Below are 19,686 nucleotides of genomic sequence, written 5' to 3' on the forward strand. Positions count from 1 at the left end.
ATTTGTAAATCTGTCATCAAAACATAGGCTTAGTACTATACTAACACATACAAAATCAAACAAATATATCGGGACATTAAGCTATCATACCCACAGATAATGATGCATATCAAACAAATATATCTGGACATTAAGCTATCATACCTACAGACAATGATGCATATCATATTAATTATAATTATTTTTAAAATGTGATAAAAAGAAAGCAAGTTTCTGTCCCATTTTAAATCTCCCGAGACAAACAAAATAATACGATCTCGTTTTAATTTGAGGGCGCTCTTTATAGCAGTCGACGGAAGTGGAGAAGGCAGACAATTAACAAATAAAAATACAATTTAAGAAATATATTTAAGCTAATATGTGTAATTAAATTATAAGATTATATTTTTTTTAAATGTATCTTATAAATTTAGTATATTATATTTTTAAAAGGTAAAATTATCTAAAATATATTTGTTATTTCTAAGTACTTAGATAAAGTTTATTTTCCTTAGTAACTGTCCATAGCAACTAACACTGCTGTCGCGCGTTTCGTCGATCTCCTGTGTTTGTTGTTTTTGTTGTAGTTGTGATGAGTATTTAATACATTTTCAGGTAAAATTTTGGACTATTTTGAATTTGAATAATAATCTGTCTAGCTAGATATAGTTACTGAATATATGTTCACATCGATTGATGCAAAAAAGTAGGCACTAGGAGGCCTAGCTAGCTAGCCTATCTAAGACTAGGTAGACCTCTCTGTCTGGCCTACTCTAGCCTCTACACTAGTAGTAGAGAGGCATAGCCTAGGGCCATGCCTAGTAGTAGGGCTAGGCCTAGCTAGGCCCTAGGCTAGTAAAATGAATGAATGTGCTGATGATGAGCCCTGACTGTGGTGGTGATGGGGTGACTGTGTCCTGTGTGTGAGAGGACTAGGCCAAGGTTCTGTCAATGAAACTACTCTCAACCATGATAATAATCATGATAAAAAAGGCAGGCAAAAGGTTACGCGTGTATATTCAGAATGTTTGTTAATAATAATATTTAATATACAATACATCATTAAATTAACGCCGTGGTTAGGATTCCGGCACCGGAACTCAACTGCCCAGCGTTAGGGAATCCGACACGCTATTGCGCATGCCCAGAGCGAGGTAATCGGCGACTCTATACTTACGAACTAGCCTAGCTAGATGCCTACTAATAATGGGATCTACTAATCTAGGCTAGGGCTACCAGTTAGACGTGACCAGTGGGCCTATACTATATAGTATTTATTTTGTAATTAAAAAGTGGTTGCTTCATTCATATATAAACTTCATATCATTATGAATTAAATAATTACATGACTAGTTTTATGAACGCATTTTACTGTCCATAACAACATGCAATCACAAGTTGATTTGTTGTCGGCAGCCACCGCGTGGATGTGAAAAAACTGTTCGGGAAGTCAGTCAGGGTCGCAACGCTAAAAACAGCATTACGATTCTTAAATATTAGATAGATACTGATACTTATTAATATCATTATAATTATTTTAACGCGTGGCGTAGTCGTATTTGAATTATTAATTCATATATGGCATAGGCCTAGGCCAAGTTTCATCCCATCGCTCTCTCGCTCGCGCAACGACTATCTAGGCTACAGTAAATCCCTATAACACTCCCGACTCTCCGTGGTGTGGCAGTGGCACACTATTAGTGCAAGCTATAATTCACTTCCCATAGCTCTGGGCATGCGCAATAGCGTGTCGGATTCCCTAACGGTGGGCAGTTGAGTTCCGGTGCCGGAATCCTAACCACGGCGTTAAATTAATGATTTCTTTTAAAGGTGAACCCTTTTAAATTCTATTTACAGATTTGAGTGAAGCATCAGCAGCAAATCAAGATGTCAATAGCGACTGCACAGCCTCGCCATGTTTTTGGTTTGAAGGGCAAAGTTAATAACAACATCTGTTATGTGGATGAACAAACCATAGTTTACCCATCAGGTGCAAATACTGTTTTATATAACATTGATCAAAAATCGCAGAAATTCATTGCTGGATCTGAAAAAAGTCTTGGAACAACAGCAATGTGTGTCAGTCCGAACCGCAGATACATCGCCATTGCTGAAAAGGGCAGCGAGAAAGCTACTATCACTATTTATGACTTACACTCTTTGCGAAAACGTAAAGTTCTAAGTTCACCAGATATCCAGTCTGTTGAGTTTGTTAGTCTGGCTTTCTCTCCCGATTCAAAGTATCTGATTGCTCAAGCTGGACGACCAGATTGGATACTTCTTTACTGGACCTGGGAAAAGTCAAAGGTCATGGCGTCGACTAAAACCTCAAATCCTGCAAACAATGACATTTATCAGGTAAACAAAATTAAATCGATTAAAATCATTAATCAAAAATAATGTTAAAGTAAGGTATAATGATATACCTGTAGCCTACAGTGTCCATTTAATTCATTTTTGTTTTCCATTTAAAAAATAAAAAACTCAAAACTTATGAACACACAATTACTGTCTTATTTAACAGATTGTGGTAATTTCAGTATTATTCACAATACAATTAATAAGTTGTTAATTATTATTATATTTCTTTTCTCAAAGGTTTCTTTTAACCCGCAAGACAATACACAGATCTGTGTTGTTGGTAACGGAATCTTCAAGCTATTCCGCTACAGTGAAGGCAACCTGCGACAGTTTGCCTTTCAGAAGTTAGAGCCACAGAACTACTTGTCACAAGCTTGGGTATCGGATGAAAGAGTTATTGTTGGCACTGATAATGGCAAGCTTTTCCTGTTTGAGTCAGGAGAACTGAGGAACGAATTCTCAATTGTAACGAAGGAAAAAGAAATGGAAAGGTATGCTATAGCCCCTACTACTATTGTTCATAAAATAGTAAAAGTATGACTTTTATTATTATTTGGTATTATCAATTCCACTATGGTTTGGTAAGTAACAAGGAATAGGTATTATCATACTACGAGTTTACTGTAATACCACCACTTTATAATGTCTGATTTTACAAACAGGCATTTCCCCAGGTATAGTCCCAGTATTGACTTTTGATCTGAATTTAGGCCAAGTAAGTAAAACAATTAAGTGAATTCTATCGGAATTGATCAGTAAAAACTGCTTTTTCACATCCATCAGATAAACAGATTTAAAATTGTAATGTTTCTTGATTTTGTTATTCCCCAATTCCCACAAACTGCTAATAAACTTCACCACTACAGGTTATTTTAAAATAATAGAAACTGCATTTGTATTACAATTACGTTTTAATTGACAGGGTTGGAAGTATTGCAGAAGGTGACTTGGTGCCTTCAGGACCACCTCCAGTTACTGCTATTGTAGCTTACTCTAAGGGCTTTGCCTGCTCAGGGGGCATAGGCACAGTTCATCTATTTGAAAAGACAGAAGACAAGGATAACTACAAAAAGGGCAGAGAAATCAAGGTATTATTCAATTAAGTTGCAAGCAGTTGTTTCAAATAAATGATATAAGGCACTCTATTTAATTTACTCCAAAAGCCAAAACTGAGAATAGAGATACTAGTAGGCCTAACCACATAATGCTTTAATACAGTATATGTTTAAATAATAATGCATTCTGGATAGTACAGTGTTCATATGTTTGTAAATGTCTTTATCATTCTTTTGTTTGTAAAGAGAATGTTAATTGATGTTGGTTTCTGATATTTAGATTCCACAAGATGCAATTGGTGCTGACCCAACGAGACAAGAAAATCATACAATAAAGACGGTGACAGTTAGTCCGTCAGAAGAGACATTGGTTTGTAGTACCATCACAAACCAACTCTACTGTATGACTCTCTCCAGTGCTGATCTAGGAAAGGTAATCTTCATTATCATCATAAGTGACATAGTCATAATCACCTTTATTCATTATCAATTTCATTTTCTTATTAGCACAACAACTTTTGTGTTCAATTTTATTACGCTCTGTCTACACAATTAAACTAGTTTGACAAAAAAAATTTGATGTGCCAAATTATGGTTGTGATAATAATGCCCAAATATGGTAGTGATATGACATCATCATGTCCAAATATGGGCACATCACATAAAGTTTGATAGTGAGCTTTATGTATTGTAATTTATTATATCTACACTTCTATTCTTTTACATAGCATGGTGATCAAGCAACCTTTGAATTGTTATCCCAACCCTTCCACTTTGGAACAATCAGTGGTTCAGATGTGTGCATTCGTAAACCACTCATAGCCACCTGTTCTGTTGATAGGTCGGTTCGTATCTGGAACTATGAAACAAAGTAAGTTTTTACGGCACTGTAGCATAGAGGTTTTTGGTTCCTGTGGTTCTGGGTTCAAGACATAGCTCCCACATTACTAGGATTTTCTCTTACCTAATTTTGTATAAAGCTAAAATTTAAAAATAAATGTTTATGGACAGTAATTTGATGAACCAGATGAGTTGATGAATGACCAAGTAGATAGCATAGTTAATTTGTTCATTCTCACAAAATTGTACTTGAACACGACTGAAACCTACAACCTCCAGATCACAAGCCTGGAGTTCGTACTTCTAGACCACCAAGCTTGCGCTGATGGCTAGGATTGGATTCAAGCCCAAGATAGAAATGAAAGCAAGCATTAAAAGAAAGAAAGGTTTTTGTGTAAATTAAAATAATTATACTGTGTCTTTTCTAGTTCTATTGAGCTGCACAAGGAATTCCAAGAGGAAGCATACAGTATAGCTCTTCATCCTTCAGGCCTGTTCATTCTGGTTGGTTTTAGTGACAAGTTAAGACTTATGAACCTGCTCATTGATGACATCAGGACATTCAAAGAGTTCACTGTTAGAGGTTGCCGCGAGGTATGTTGCATTATGTGAACAATTTGAGTATGCTTTATATCAATCTATTACTTAACGCCGTTCTGCCGAATAGTCTTCTGCTTATTTCTGCTGTGAAGTTCCTCCAAAGTGTTCTGTCAGTTACTATGTTCTTTATTTTCTGTAGGTCCGTTACTTTTTAATAATTACATTTTTTGGTAGTTATATCAATTTGAATAGGACAGAGATGATGTACAGTAGATTTAACCAATTTTTTAAACAAACAGAAACAATTTTATTATTATACTGGTGATGAATTAAATTAATTGTCGGTATTGGCAACAGTCATTATTAAATTTTAGTATATAATTCCATATTCTATTCAATTGTATTGTTCTCTTTGTTTTAGTGTTCATTCAGCAATGGAGGTCACATGTTTGCTGCTGTTCATGGCAATGTTATTCAAGTTTACTCAACTTCTACGTTTGAGATTATCAACAATTTGAAAGGACACAATGGGAAGGTAATCTACGTTTTGTGACTGTGATATATGAGTGTGTGCAGTACTGTATGTCATGTAGATGGAAATAGAGAAAATTGATCAATTTGACAATTACCTTGCTGTTTAATATAATTACTATCAATTATTATTAACATGATTGTCCAAACATTTCAGGTGCGTTCAATTGTATGGAGCGCAGATGACAGCAAGCTTGTTAGCTGTGGAATGGATGGAGCAGTGTATGAATGGAATTCATTCAGCGGAAAACGTGAAGGAGAAAGCGTACTGAAGTCGTGTAGTTACACTTGCGTTACAGTTTCTCCTGATGGAAAAACTACATTTGCTGTTGGTTCTGACCGCACTTTGAAAGAGATTACAGATTCTCAGGTTAGTAGTCATTTCAATTTATATAAGTTAATGAAGGGCAGGTTAATATCTGGGAATGATTAGGCCAAAAAGAGGCAGATCTTGCATTTTGGGTGTGGAATAGAGCAGTGTACACAGTGTACACTATAAGCTGGTATTCAGACGTGTGCATCATTCACCAGCCTATTGCATGGTAAAAAGATGTATACAAAATGCAGATCATTCAGTAGCGTCCTCAATCGTTAAAATGGGAGAAGTGCAGGTTAATATCTGGGAATGGTGATGGCATTCAAAAGGCAGATCTCGGATTCTGGCCATGGAGTAGGGCATAGACAGTGCACACTATAATTGATTTTCAAATATTATGCATCATTCACCATCCTAGTACAAACGGACTCAGACCATTTAGGAGTACCCTTAATCATTGAGATGGCACAAATTATGTATGCCATGTGATATGATATCATCCAAAGGCAATATATATTCATTGTTAATTTTACTGCATTTTTTCAGATATTACGTGATGTAGAGGCAACTGATGTCACACTGACCCAAGTTGCAATGTCTCATAATGGACGAATGCTGTTTGCAGGAACATCAGCCGGTACCTTGCGATCAATGAAGTACCCTTTGACCTCGCCTGGTGAATGGACAGAAAGCATGGCCCATGGGACAGCAATAACTAAGGTGAGATTGCATAGATAGACTGCTGAATTCAAGACCAAATGTATAATGGAATATTTGAGTTGTTGCCCATACATAACACTAATACTTTTAATATTTTACAATTTTTTTTTTAGTTATTTCTTTCAAAGTTAACAATTTTTATTATCATTGTTTTCAGATGAGGATAAGCTATGATGACCAGTACCTCATAACTGTTTCTGAAGATTCTGTATTGATGATCTGGAAAATCACAGACAAAGAGGGCCGTGGTCTGAAGAGGGACAAAGAAATAGGTTATGCTGAAGAAATCCTTATTACCAAGTCAGATTTGGAAGAAAAGGTAGATGCACTCCTTCTATAACAATACTTAATAATATTACTTGCTGTTGCATAGAATTAGAACAAAATATGATTACTGATTTATCTTTTACAGTTAGATAAAACTGCTTATTAACCTTTGTTTTATGTGTAGAACTCTGTCATGGCTGAGCTTAAGACCAGAGTAGAAGAGTTAAAGATGGAGAATGAGTATCAGCTTCGTCTCAAGGATATGAACTATAACGAAAAGATAAAAGAGTTGACAGAAAAGTTCATTCAGGAGATGGAATCATTGAAGACAAAGAATCAAGTCCTGAAGACGGATAAAGACAAAGAGGAGGCCAGGCACGAAGAAGAACTTGCAGAAATTATGGAGAAAAACTCCAAAGAAAACCAGGACCTTGGTAAATATTATTTTTCCTTTGGTGAAACTTACCGATGTTTCACCAAATTGTTTACCTCATTTAACACTAAAGAAAAATTCTCAAAAATTGTCATTAGAAACAATGCATTTTTAGTGTTTAAATTATTCAAAACACTGTAATTAATTCAATGTAAATTTTTGTTATGTGCAACTTCTTTACATTATAATACTTCATTTTGTATTGTAGAGCTTGCTAACAACCAAAAGCTGATGATAGAGTACGAGAAGTACCAAGAACTACAATCCAAGTCTCAGAAGATGCAAGAAGACTATGAAAGACAACTACAGGAGATGGAGGAGTCTAAAGAACAAGCTTTAGAAGAACTTACTGAGTACTACCAGACCAAGCTACAAGAGAAAACCATCCAATTGGACCAGGTGATTAATTGTAACATTTCTGTTCTTGTCTTAAGCTCTGTCTACACTATCATTCAAACTAGTTTGCCCAAATATGGTAGTGATATTCCCAAATATAGTAGTGATATGAAATCAGCATGTCCATATATGGGCACATCACTTTTTTTTTTTAAATGTTTAATACTGTAGACAGAACTTTACTATAGAAAAATCATCAGAAACCTGTAATTTGTATTTTCTGAACAATTTATTATGCTATCTCACAGTCATGGCTGTGTTCAATCATTTTTATTCACGAATACAAATTGTACAAAAGAAAGTTTACTTTCAGTTTAGGTCAATGTTTGGAACTCAACCAAGGAAGGACACAATTTGTTTTAGAAAAAATTAATAATATTAAACTGGTTTCTTTCAGGCAAATGACGAGGCTCGACATCAACAAAGAGAATATGAGGAAACAAAGAAACAGATAGAAGAAGATGCTGACCGCGAGATACTGGACATTAAGAACAAGTATGAACGACGTTTACGAGATGAAAAAGAAGCAAATATGAGATTGAAAGGAGAAACTGGAATTATGAGAAAGAAGGTAGGAGAGTTCTAAGTTAAAGCATTAAGGCGAATAACCTATTTAGATGCATGTTGGAATCAATGGAGGTCAATATAGCTAACTTCATGTATGTATTTTTTAAGTATAACTAAACACCCACAGTTTTCACCCTCAACATGATGCAGGGGAATGGCTGTTCACTTTTGTTTTATTGTTTTTTAGTTCACCAGCCTTCAAAAAGAAATTGAAGATCACAAAGATGAAATCAAGAAATTACAGAACGAGCAGAGTAAATTACAGAGTGTTATAAAGTCACTTGAAAAAGACATCTTTGGACTGAAAAAGGAAATCCAGGAACGAGATGAGACCATTCAAGATAAGGTAACGTAAATAAGAATAAGATTAATAAAAAAAACACAAACTAAATCTCAGTTTGAAAATAAATTACATCTTATTATAATAATAATTATATCATTGAAAACTACCAAGTAAGGTTATAGGATTTTAATGCATTTAGTCTCTTGATTTCCAAATCTCTTACCAACCTGACAAACATGCTTTTAATATTATTCCTTTTCTATTAAATGTAGGAGAAGAGAATTTATGATCTGAAGAAGAAAAATCAAGAGCTGGAGAAATTCAAGTTTGTGTTGGACTACAAAATTAAGGAGTTAAAGAAGCAAATTGAACCTAGAGAAAACGACATAAAAGCAATGAAAGACCAGATTCAGGAGGTAAAGAGGTTCAAACAAGTTGTTAGGGTTGACTTATGATACAGGCCTTACAGAATGTGCCTAAGAATAGATACTGGCCAAATGATAGATACAGTACAGTCCACATATAGCACTCAGACATTTAACTACAGTATTTTGTTGAATTGTCTCTATCTTTATATGGGTTTTTATGCTATAAAAGATGTTTGTATTTATTCTACACAGATGATGATACTGAGAGCATTTTTGAATTTTGCTTTTGTATTCTTTTGTATTGTTTGTGTTTTCTATGGTGTTATGCTGAAATAAAAGATTATTGATTTGATTAACAAATTATTCCCAAGCCATAAGCCAGGAACAGTAATTCAACAAGCAGTAACCCGTTGGACTACTAATTTAAATGTATTCGCTGTTTTTTTACAGATGGAAAGTGAGTTAGAACGATTTCATAAACAGAATACGCAACTTGAACTGAACATTACAGAACTTCGACAGAAACTCAAAGCAACAGAAAAAGAAATGTACATGGAGAGACAGAGGGTGAGTGGCAGAGTTTTTGTATATAAACTTAAATTAATCAATTCTATTCTAGGTAATTACATATATCCTCTAGTATAATCCCACCCCCCTAGAACACAAAATTGAGCTTTGACGAACTATACCTGAGGAAACCCTGGTTCATGAAAAAATGATTGGTAAAGCATGTCTTGTAAAAATTCATCTGGCTAGAGAGAGGCCTACATCCAGACCAAAAGTCAATACTGGGACTACATCCTAGGATATGAATGTTTGTAAAATTAGACATAAAGTAGGGGGTGGGATTAGATCGAAGTGGGATTATACTCGAGAATATTTGGTAACTTTTTTAAATTGTTTTCAAAATCCATTATTTTTATGAAAGTTTATTGTATTGTTTTTGTGTTAGGTACGGGACTCAGAAGCTGTGATGAAGCGATTTAAAACAGACCTGCATAATTGTGTTGCTTTCATTCAAGAGCCTAAGAAGCTGAAAGAAAGTATCAAGCAGCTGTATGCTAAACACGTTCAGGATGATACAGTAAGCTTGTTTGTTATGTTATGCTGTTGAGGTTAAAAACTATGTGCCAAAATATGGTAGTGATATGCTTAAATATGGTAGTGCCATGCTTAAATATACTAGTGATATGACATCATCATATATAGGCACATCACATTTTTTTGTCACATAAAGTTTGATAGTGTAGACAGAGCTTTAGACAAAACCTTGGTATCAGATTCGTTAATATCACTGTACTTTGTTTGTCTAGCCTGAATCTGCCAGTGTGGATGGTGATATTCAGAGAGAATACAGCCGACAACGTAAGCACCTTGAGCAGAGTGTAGCCTCCCTGAGGAAGAAACTTACTAAAGATACAGAAATACATCGTGCTGATAATGTCCGAATCATGCAGGTTAGTTTTTGTGCATAAATTTGTTTTTTTCTACCTTTTCACAAAAATGCATATTATTGTTTTGTGTATAGTAATCAGACATAAAGTTCTCTGAAGACTTCAAACATGACAATCACATGGATATGCAGCAGCTATTGAGTCATTCTGTACACTCTGAGACGTAATGATTTCACTTATTAACTGCATAGTCATAGTCAAAAGGCCGCTATAAAATTCTTTTTTTTTTATTGAATTCTTGGTCTTGCTTTAAATCCAGGCATTCTAGGAAATAAGGAGAAGTTCTCGATGTTATACACATTCTTTGGCTATTACCATGTTAAGTAAACATTTTATCTTTTTTTTTTAAACTAGGAAAACGTTTCACTCATCAAAGAAATTAATGATTTACGAAGAGAGCTGAAAATCGCCAGAACACAGGTACATGATCTAGAGGCAGCTCTCGGAATAAACAGAAAAAATAAAACACAGCAAGATTCACATGAGAATGTAGACAACATACAGCACGCATCAACAACGCTATCAAGCGGAGAAGGCAGAACGGAGGAGAATATCCGCATTATTGAAATGCAACGTAGTGAAATTAAAAAGCTTCGCATTCAGTTGCATGATATTGAAACGGTGTCGCGACCTCCATCAGGTGGTAAGCTTCCTCCTGTGTTGGCGCAGTAGTGAAGCTTTGAACATTTGATCTTATATGTATCAATATAAATGTTATATTATCTTAAAAGTGTATTAAAGATTTAAATAAGCCGTAGAATGTAATTGTTTCATTTTATTTATATATAAAAAATATGATCTGAATGATTATTAAAGGGTATCTTTAATGAACTATAAATCACCCAAATTAGGCTTATCATTATCAAAATCTGATGACATTTCCCAAATCAAGATGAGGGCAGGATTGGAGGATATGAATCCTTTGAATAGGGTTTTTTTTTTCCATTTCACATGGTACAGTATTGTCCCCTTAATAGAGATGTCCCCTGAATAGGGGTTTCCCCCAAAAGGAGGGATTCTGCCATACATCCTAATGAAACCTTTGAATACTCTAAATATATCAAGGCTTATTTTAGTTCATAACTTTTAATAAGTTAGATATTCTTTCTATAGTTTTAATGTAAAGAATGTGAATAGAAAATAATATGATTTAGAATTATATTTAATTTTATATTGCAAAACATGTGTCTACAATATGAAAGTGCGTTACTGTATAACATAATTAAACTTTTTGAATGATGACCGAAAGAATAAATAGTCCCTATATTAAATATGAACCGAAAATGAACTGCTTCATATTGTGTCTTACACTTGCATATTGAGTATATTTCAGTATAATTAAATATAATATTGTGTAAATGAAAAGAAGGTGAATATGTATTCATAATAAATGTTGTAAATAAATGCAGTTATTTCTGAAAACATGGCAATTCCTTTATTTGTAAAAAAGGTATGAAATGCAGATGTTTTTGCAATTCAGTTAAAAAAGATGGAATTTGTAGTGATCAATCGAGATGGTAGTGTCAATTTCTTTCCAAAAGGCTAAAGTTACTGAAGCATCACCTCCAATAACCATTCTAAGTAAAGCGGTGCAAACTATCTACAGTTACTGTTCTTGTAGCCGTTTTCTTCTGAAGACACATGGCCATCATTGATGGATACTTAGTATCAGTTGTGACTTCACTGCTGGTGTACTCATGATCTACATTTAGAACATCCTAGTATATACACTTTTATTTACAACTCCAAATATGCCACTGTCATCTCAATGTAATTTAATACTCTCTTTTCACACATGCTACCAGATACATTGTTATTACTGTAACAAACTACAATAAAAATAATTTAATTTCAGTTTTTATTGATTTTACATGTAATTATTTTAATGATAATCACAACAAAAGATGACACACATGATCATTTTAGTTATTATCAGCCCACTAATATTCATCCAGTTCATTTTGCAAATGAACAAAAACAAGAAACTGGAAAAGGTATTTCTTATGAATTTAAAATTTAGAAATATTCCAAAAAAGTACATTTCATCTCAAAACCAAATGATTACCAAATATCAAGGTAATTTGCAAAATTTGCATTAAATATTGATAATGAAAAACAATGAATCGCAGCATAAAAGTATAAACATCACATTTTGTAAACATATTTCTGCTATTTTATTATTTTAATTTAATATTAAGAGGGAATTATGGATGTTTTTGGTCATTTTCACAAGACAATTTCAAATACATGATGCACACAGAGTACTTTAAAAACTGTACTGAACCATTGCATATAAAATAACAGACATATTCAAACTTGCAACAATGTATACATCAAATTCATCGACGGCAATAATAATACCTTGCAATTTTCACAGATTTTGTGAACAATATTTAATATTAATTCAGTACATTCATGATATTTTGTTTTCAATTATAATAAATCTGCCAACAAAATAAATGAAGTAGATCAAATGACAAAAGGAATGATTGATTTTCTGCTTCGTGGATAAGAAGAGAATTCTTTCTTGTAGTTACGATGCTTGCCGAGCGCCCACATTGTCATCTGGTAGAAGCCAGCCAGCGTGAATAGACCAGCAGGTAAGCATTGGCTCATAATGGTAAAGCTGAGCCAGGCTCCAACCTCATACATGTAGTTGGGACAACTAACAAATGCAAACGCCAATGTCATAGGGTTTGCAGTCGGATGCGGGATACGACGTTCCTTGGTACCAGGCGGTCGAAGGTTACGTAAAGCATAATGAATAGAAAAGTTACCAACTTCATTCATCTATATAATAAAGATAAAACAACATTTGTTTTTATTCCAATTTATTTGATAAAGGTTTCTGGTGAATACATAATACTGTTGCCTGCTGTACCCAGAGTGTAAAAGAATGTCAACCTAAACTCCAATTCAATCAATGGGCCTGGATAACACCATGTTAAGCTAAAGTAACTGGAATACCATTTACATCCTATCTATAGTAAGTAAGGGAAATTTACACAGACAAGCGGTAACAGTAAGCAGAAAACTGCATGTTTGTCGCACATAGAATCTATGTCTATCCTGGTCGGGTTTCTATGGTCAATAGAAATAACATTCTAAATTGAAACAAGAATAGTGACCCAACAATAGTTAATAATAAACTTACCAAAAATAATGCTAGTCCCCCATACAACTGAACATCCCCATACACTGAAAATAAATACATACAGAGTAAGGTAAGGGCTATCAAACTAGCACGCGAGAGGCGTGGATTTGAGACCAGCCTGTGCCATATTGCTTGTAAGAATAAATACATACAGAGTAAGGTAAGGGCTATCAAACTAGCATGTGAGAGGCGTGGATTTGAGACCGGCCTGTGCCATATTGCTTGTAAGAATAAATACATACAGAGTAAGGTAAGGGCTATCAAACTAGCACGCGAGAGGCGTGGATTTGAGACCAGCCTGTGCCATATTGCTTGTAAGAATAAATACATACAGAGTAAGGTAAGGGCTATCAAACTAGCATGTGAGAGGCGTGGATTTGAGACCGGCCTGTGCCATATTGCTTGTAAGAATAAATACATACAGAGTAAGGTAAGGGCTATCAAACTAGCATGTGAGAGGCGTGGATTTGAGACCGGCCTGTGCCATATTGCTTGTAAGAATAAATACATACAGAGTAAGGTAAGGGCTATCAAACTAGCATGTGAGAGGCGTGGATTTGAGACCGGCCTGTGCCATATTGCTTGTAAGAATAAATACATACAGAGTAAGGTAAGGGCTATCAAACTAAAATGTGAGAGGCATGGATTTGAGACCGGTCTGTGCCATATTGCTTGTAAGAATAAATACATACAGAGTAAGGTAAGGGCTATCAAACTAGCATGTGAGAGGCGTGGATTTGAGACTGGCCTGTGCCATATTGCTTGTAAGAATAAATACATACAGAGTAAGGTAAGGGCTATCAAACTAGCATGTGAGAGGCGTGGATTTGAAACCGGCCTGTGCCATATTGCTTGTAAGAATAAATACATACAGAGTAAGGTAAGGGCTATCAAACTAGCATGTGAGAGGCGTGGATTTGAGACCGGCCTGTGCCATATTGCTTGTAAGAATAAATACATACAGAGTAAGGTAAGGGCTATCAAACTAGCATGTGAGAGGCGTGGATTTGAGACCGGTCTGTGCCATATTGCTTTTAAGAATAAATACATACAGAGTAAGGTAAGGGCTATCAAACTAGCATGCGAGAGGCGTGGATTTGAGACCGGCCTGTGCCATATTTTATTTTTATTTTATTTTATGTCTTTAGGCAATGTGGCCAAGGATTACCAATAGTGAATTAATCACTGTCCTATCAGATAGGTGGTAATCCCCCTGATACAGGGGCTATTGTGTGAACCAGTTCACCGGGGTAACCCCCTACTCTTTTTCGAATAATGAACTGGGTTTCTTTAAAGTACACACAGGTTATAACTGTGTACACTGGACCTACGGTTTATAGTCCTTATCCGAGAAGACTTGTTCCACCACCAGAACTAGGAGCGAGTCGGCCTCGAACCCTTGCCGATGTTGCTGTTGGCTCTTTAGGTACGGTAAACGGCGCCCCTGCCTTAACCGCTCAGCCATATGACTCACTCAATAAATAAATACATACAGAGTAAGGTAAGGGCTATCAAACTAGCATGCGAGAGGCGTGGATTTGAGACCAGCCTGTGCCATATTGCTTGTAAGAATAAATACATACAGAGTAAGGTAAGGGCTATCAAACTAGCATGTGAGAGGCGTGGATTTGAGACCGGCCTGTGCCATATTGCTTGTAAGAATAAATACATACAGAGTAAGGTAAGGGCTATCAAACTAGCATGCGAGAGGCGTGGATTTGAGACCGGCCTGTGCCATATTGCTTGTAAGAATAAATACATACAGAGTAAGGTAAGGGCTATCAAACTAGCATGTGAGAGGCGTGGATTTGAGACCGGCCTGTGTCATATTGCTTGTAAGAATAAATACATACAGAGTAAGGTAAGGGCTATCAAACTAGCATGTGAGAGACGTGGATTTGAGACCAGCCTGTGCCATATTGCTTGTAAGAATAAATACATACAGAGTAAGGTAAGGGCTATCAAACTAGCATGTGAGAGGCGTGGATTTGAGACCGGTCTGTGCCATATTGCTTGTAAGAATAAATACATACAGAGTAAGGTAAGGGATATCAAACTAGCATGTGAGAGAGGCGTGGATTTGAGACCAGCCTGTGCCATATTGCTTGTAAGAATAAATACATACAGAGTAAGGTAAGGGCTATCAAACTAGCATGTGAGAGGCGTGGATTTGAGACCGGTCTGTGCCATATTGCTTGTAAGAATAAATACATACAGAGTAAAGTAAGGGCTATCAAACTAGCATGTGAGAGGCGTGGATTTGAGACCGGTCTGTGCCATATTGCTTGTAAGAATAAATACATACAGAGTAAGGTAAGGGCTATCAAACTAGCATGTGAGAGGCGTGGATTTGAGACCGGTCTGTGCCATATTGCTTGTAAGAATAAATACATACAGAGTAAGGTAAGGGATATCAAACTAGCATGTGAGAGAGGCGTGGATTTGAGACCAGCCTGTGCCATATTGCTTGTAAGAATAAATACATACAGAGTAAGGTAAGGGCTATCAAACTAGCATGTGAGAGGCGTGGATTTGAGACCGGTCTGTGCCATATTGCTTGTAAGAATAAATACATACAGAGTAAAGTAAGGGCTATCAAACTAGCATGTGAGAGGCGTGGATTTGAGACCGGTCTGTGCCATATTGCTTGTAAGAATAAATACATACAGAGTAAGGTAAGGGCTATCAAACTAGCATGTGAGAGGCGTGGATTTGAGACCGGTCTGTGCCATATTGCTTGTAAGAATAAATACATACAGAGTAAGGTAAGGGCTATCAAACTAGCATGTGAGAGGCGTGGATTTGAGACCGGCCTGTGCCATATTGCTTGTATTCTTTAAAGACAAGATACTTTTATTGCCTCATACTTTGGATGGGACATAAAGCAGTTGGTTCTGTGTACATACACTTCTAATTTGATTGAATGATATATATTTTATTCCATTTCAAGCATGTATGACAAAATCAAGATGAGTATCAGTGTCAAAACTGAACAACCGTGATAAAAATGGTACACAAAAATAATAGGAAATAGTTTGTACTGATCATGGTCCTATACATTGGTCACTCTGGGAGAACAGTATAAAAGAAGAAATAAATAATAAAAATGAAATATCAAAATAATGGTGGATTTATTTCTTCTAGTGAACGAAAAGTTTAAAACTAGAAGACATTTTAACATTAACCTTGATAAATCCTAATGATGAAGATGAATTTAAACAAAATGAAATACTAACTTGGAGGTGTATAAAGAGGGTGGTTGATGTAGTATGATACGAAGGCTGCAAATCCCCAGTAGTAAGAACAGTTTATAAACAGGTTCATAATGGGCATTGTTGCGTGTGAGAACCGGTGGATAAAAACGGTTTCAAACAGCCGTTTTGCATAATGGAAAGTCCAACAGGCTGCAGCAATGCTATCAAACAAAAAGAATTGTTATGGTATTTAAATCCAACAGGCTGCAGCAATGCTATCAAACAAAAAGAATTGTTATGGTATTTTATTCTTTATTTATTTTAGTTTCCTGTAATTTGATTTTATGCACCATTTACTATTTTAAGAAGTCAGTGGTCTCCTCCTTTTTAAGAACCTTGTTTCCTTATTTAAAGGCCACTACTAACCATATCCAATAAAAGAAAAACAGTAAAGTAAAAGTACAATTAACGGAATATGTTGGCAATGGCATTTTATCTATTTCAGTCATGAAAAAATTAAAAAATCAGTACAGGTATGTTTAACAGCATATTTTCCAGATCCAATGATAATAAGTTTACACTTATTCATTTAACCCAAATATATACAGTACGTTAATAACTCACTGAACAGCCTGATGCATTGGTTTATACGCTGCCTGTGTGCCGTAGATGATAGCTGGCCTCATATAAAACAACAGATATACAAAAAGAGGCCCTGCATACTCTGACAAAAACACCTAAATAGAAAACGAAATATACATTTCTCTCCATTGAATAATTGGCACTTTCACTTGTTGAAACAGTACTGATTGAGCCACAAAAAGACTAGGGCATTTATAAACTAACCAGTGTCCAGCTGATTTGAGGACCAAGATCTTTCAGGTACAGCTCACCACCATTATCCAGTCCTAGATGATCTAAGGTCTCATCATCCTTTATATTCTTACCCTCTGTTTAAATCAAACAAAATCATTTTTAGATTTATGATGAATTCAATTTTTTCTCATAATGATAATATGCCATTCTTATATAGCGTTTCATGCATGTAGCCTCTAAGCGCTTCACATTATTACCCCGATTATTTTGTGGTCTAAATGGTACCTGCCCTGTTAGCAAGAGGTCTCAGGTTTGAATCCTGCCACAGACATTTTTTCATACAACAGTATTGGCTGGGGAATGGTGTGGTGCTTGCTGGAGGTGGGCAGTGTAAAAATTAAAAGTACAGTTCACTTCTTCTCGGTGTTGTTTATAAATCTTAGCACACACCAACTTTTAAGCATCCATATTCTGTGCCTATGTACAGTTCATTTTATTCTTTATTATTATAATAATGTTCTGTACTTACTAATAGAAGATCTGATTGACTGACGCTCAGGATACAATTTACCTTCTGAAAAAAAATGTCTAAGTCACTGAAAATCAGTAAAATTTCTATCTTATATTAACATGTGAAAAAGGGCTGTAGCACGACGTTAAAAAAAGGCTTATTTCACAATTAGATGCTAGATCATCATCATCTGCTTTGCTGCTGACAACGTACTCTTATAATACACACTGGGTATACAAACAATGACGTCAGCACAATAATTTAAACATATTATACTTACTTTGTGTGTAAATTTTTTTTTTAACTTCAGATATTGTAGACGACTTGTTAAGCTGCAAAATTAAATACAAATATAGTTATAAATAGGTTATTATTTAGTTTGCATTGCAAAATAATCTGTAAAAAGTAAAATATTTACCCCAGATAACTTGGTGACTGGCTTGCCTGTACCTGCTCGTAACACTTGTATCTATTTTGGGGGAAAACATTTAAAATCAATTAAAGGATGAATTTGATATATGATGGTACTCAGCCCACGAAATTCAGAAAAAAGAAGGTCGGCAAAAAATTGCCGACCTTAAATTCGCCAAGGTCGGCAGTCTCGGCAGTTCTAAAAATAGAAAATTCACCCCAACCCAAGGCCTAAACCTCTTGCTAACCTAAAAGGCCTAGCTAGGCCTAGCCTCCCTAGCTATATGTTATGCAAAAAGAACTAGCAAAATTAACTAAAAAAAAATATAAAAACCTAACACTAAAATCTACAAGATAAATTCTATTTGATAATTAATTGCTGAACATCATGGTTCTGGAGCTAGCCGTACACAGAGCATAGTTGCTTGCTTGGCATAACAGGGTATTCCCCTACACAGGTCTGTGGCGCGCGCCCAGCCAGCTTGGTTGATAGGAAGGAAAGCATGCAGCTCACACACAAAATGATGTAATGGTTGAGTGAATTCAGGGATCATCTTAATTCCATGGTTTGTTAACTAAACACAACATGGTGGTGAATATGCCTGTTAAAATTTCAATGATACGATCCCTTAAAGTACCATGTTGTTGCTAGGAGGCTTGAAAGGAGGGATCTAGCCTAGTTTCTAGGTCGGCAATCTCTTGCCGTCCTCTGACAATTTAAGGTCGGCAATAAGGTCGGCAATTGCCGATTGCCGACGTGAAATTCGTGGGCTGATGGTACTGGTTACGTAGCCATAGTTAAATACTTTATCTAAAGTTAAGTCTGTCTCTATTGGTCCAAGTATAAAAATAGCCCAACCTCATAGATGGTGAATAAAATGGATAACAGGAAAACAAATGATTTAATAAACAATTTTTTTTATCTTTTTATTCTTTCCTTTTAAATTTCTACTCAACATCCATGAGATGAGGTTTTAACTTTTAGACTGGTTTTATTTCATAAAATTTATTAAGCCATGTTTTAATAAATTAATTATACTAGCACAACAATTCCTTGAAGTTGTTACGACCAATCAAAATGCGGCTGACGCCTGTTCTCTTTTACCGAGATGCCATGTGGCTAGCCTTACTATCTACCCAGGTCTACTCCTACAGTAGCTGGAAATGCTAAAAGTCTAGCTAAAGGCTACCTTTCTACCGGCTGTGTGTAAAACTAAATATGCTTAGTTAGGCTAGGCAGGCCTTAACCTAGCAAGCTAGTGCCGGTGTTTTTACTACGAGTTGCTATGATTACTAAATTGGGATCTCTAAACTGATAATGTGCATTAAATAAATAAACCACATTTTAACCGCAATGTTCATTCTATATAAAATCTCAAGCTGTAAAGATACAACAAAAATATTAGGCCTAGGCTACCTCCATGATGTATTCTCCTCTCGCTGATCGACGTCGTCCCGTCCGCCGTCCGGCAGGCCAGTGCTTTTCTTTC

General features: G+C 35.6%; 2 protein-coding genes across 6 annotated transcripts; one reads left to right on the forward strand and one right to left on the reverse strand.

The window, feature by feature from the left end:
* Positions 1-531: 531 nt before the first annotated feature.
* LOC140052284 (cilia- and flagella-associated protein 57-like) lies at positions 532-12,058 on the forward strand. Of its 2 annotated transcripts, none has more exons than XM_072097761.1 (20): positions 532-594; positions 1,837-2,337; positions 2,578-2,831; positions 3,263-3,428; positions 3,676-3,828; positions 4,124-4,266; positions 4,664-4,829; positions 5,197-5,310; positions 5,464-5,676; positions 6,169-6,342; positions 6,500-6,661; positions 6,794-7,043; positions 7,251-7,441; positions 7,836-8,009; positions 8,193-8,351; positions 8,561-8,704; positions 9,107-9,223; positions 9,609-9,740; positions 9,970-10,113; positions 10,465-12,058. In XM_072097761.1, exons 2-20 carry the CDS (start codon positions 1,867-1,869, stop codon positions 10,780-10,782), a joined length of 3,645 nt encoding a protein of 1,214 aa, XP_071953862.1. In that variant the 5' UTR covers positions 532-594; positions 1,837-1,866; the 3' UTR covers positions 10,783-12,058. The 2 variants fall into 2 exon arrangements, with proteins under 2 accessions (XP_071953862.1, XP_071953863.1); XM_072097762.1 differs by having other exon boundaries at positions 533-594; positions 5,197-5,288; positions 5,652-5,676.
* Positions 11,959-19,686, reverse strand: LOC140052301 (probable very-long-chain enoyl-CoA reductase art-1). Of its 4 annotated transcripts, none has more exons than XM_072097797.1 (9): positions 19,614-19,686; positions 18,204-18,254; positions 18,066-18,117; positions 17,804-17,845; positions 17,305-17,408; positions 17,083-17,195; positions 16,501-16,679; positions 13,265-13,308; positions 11,959-12,900 (listed from the first exon to the last, which is right to left on the reverse strand). In XM_072097797.1, exons 1-9 carry the CDS (start codon positions 19,617-19,619, stop codon positions 12,580-12,582), a joined length of 912 nt encoding a protein of 303 aa, XP_071953898.1. In that variant the 5' UTR covers positions 19,620-19,686; the 3' UTR covers positions 11,959-12,579. The 4 variants fall into 4 exon arrangements, with proteins under 4 accessions (XP_071953898.1, XP_071953896.1, XP_071953897.1 ...); XM_072097795.1 differs by having other exon boundaries at positions 17,804-17,848; XM_072097796.1 differs by lacking the exon at positions 19,614-19,686 and adding an exon at positions 18,607-18,683.

The sequence above is a fragment of the Antedon mediterranea genome, chromosome 6 (genome assembly GCF_964355755.1).
Source record: "Antedon mediterranea chromosome 6, ecAntMedi1.1, whole genome shotgun sequence".
Lineage (NCBI taxonomy): Eukaryota > Metazoa > Echinodermata > Crinoidea > Comatulida > Antedonidae > Antedon > Antedon mediterranea.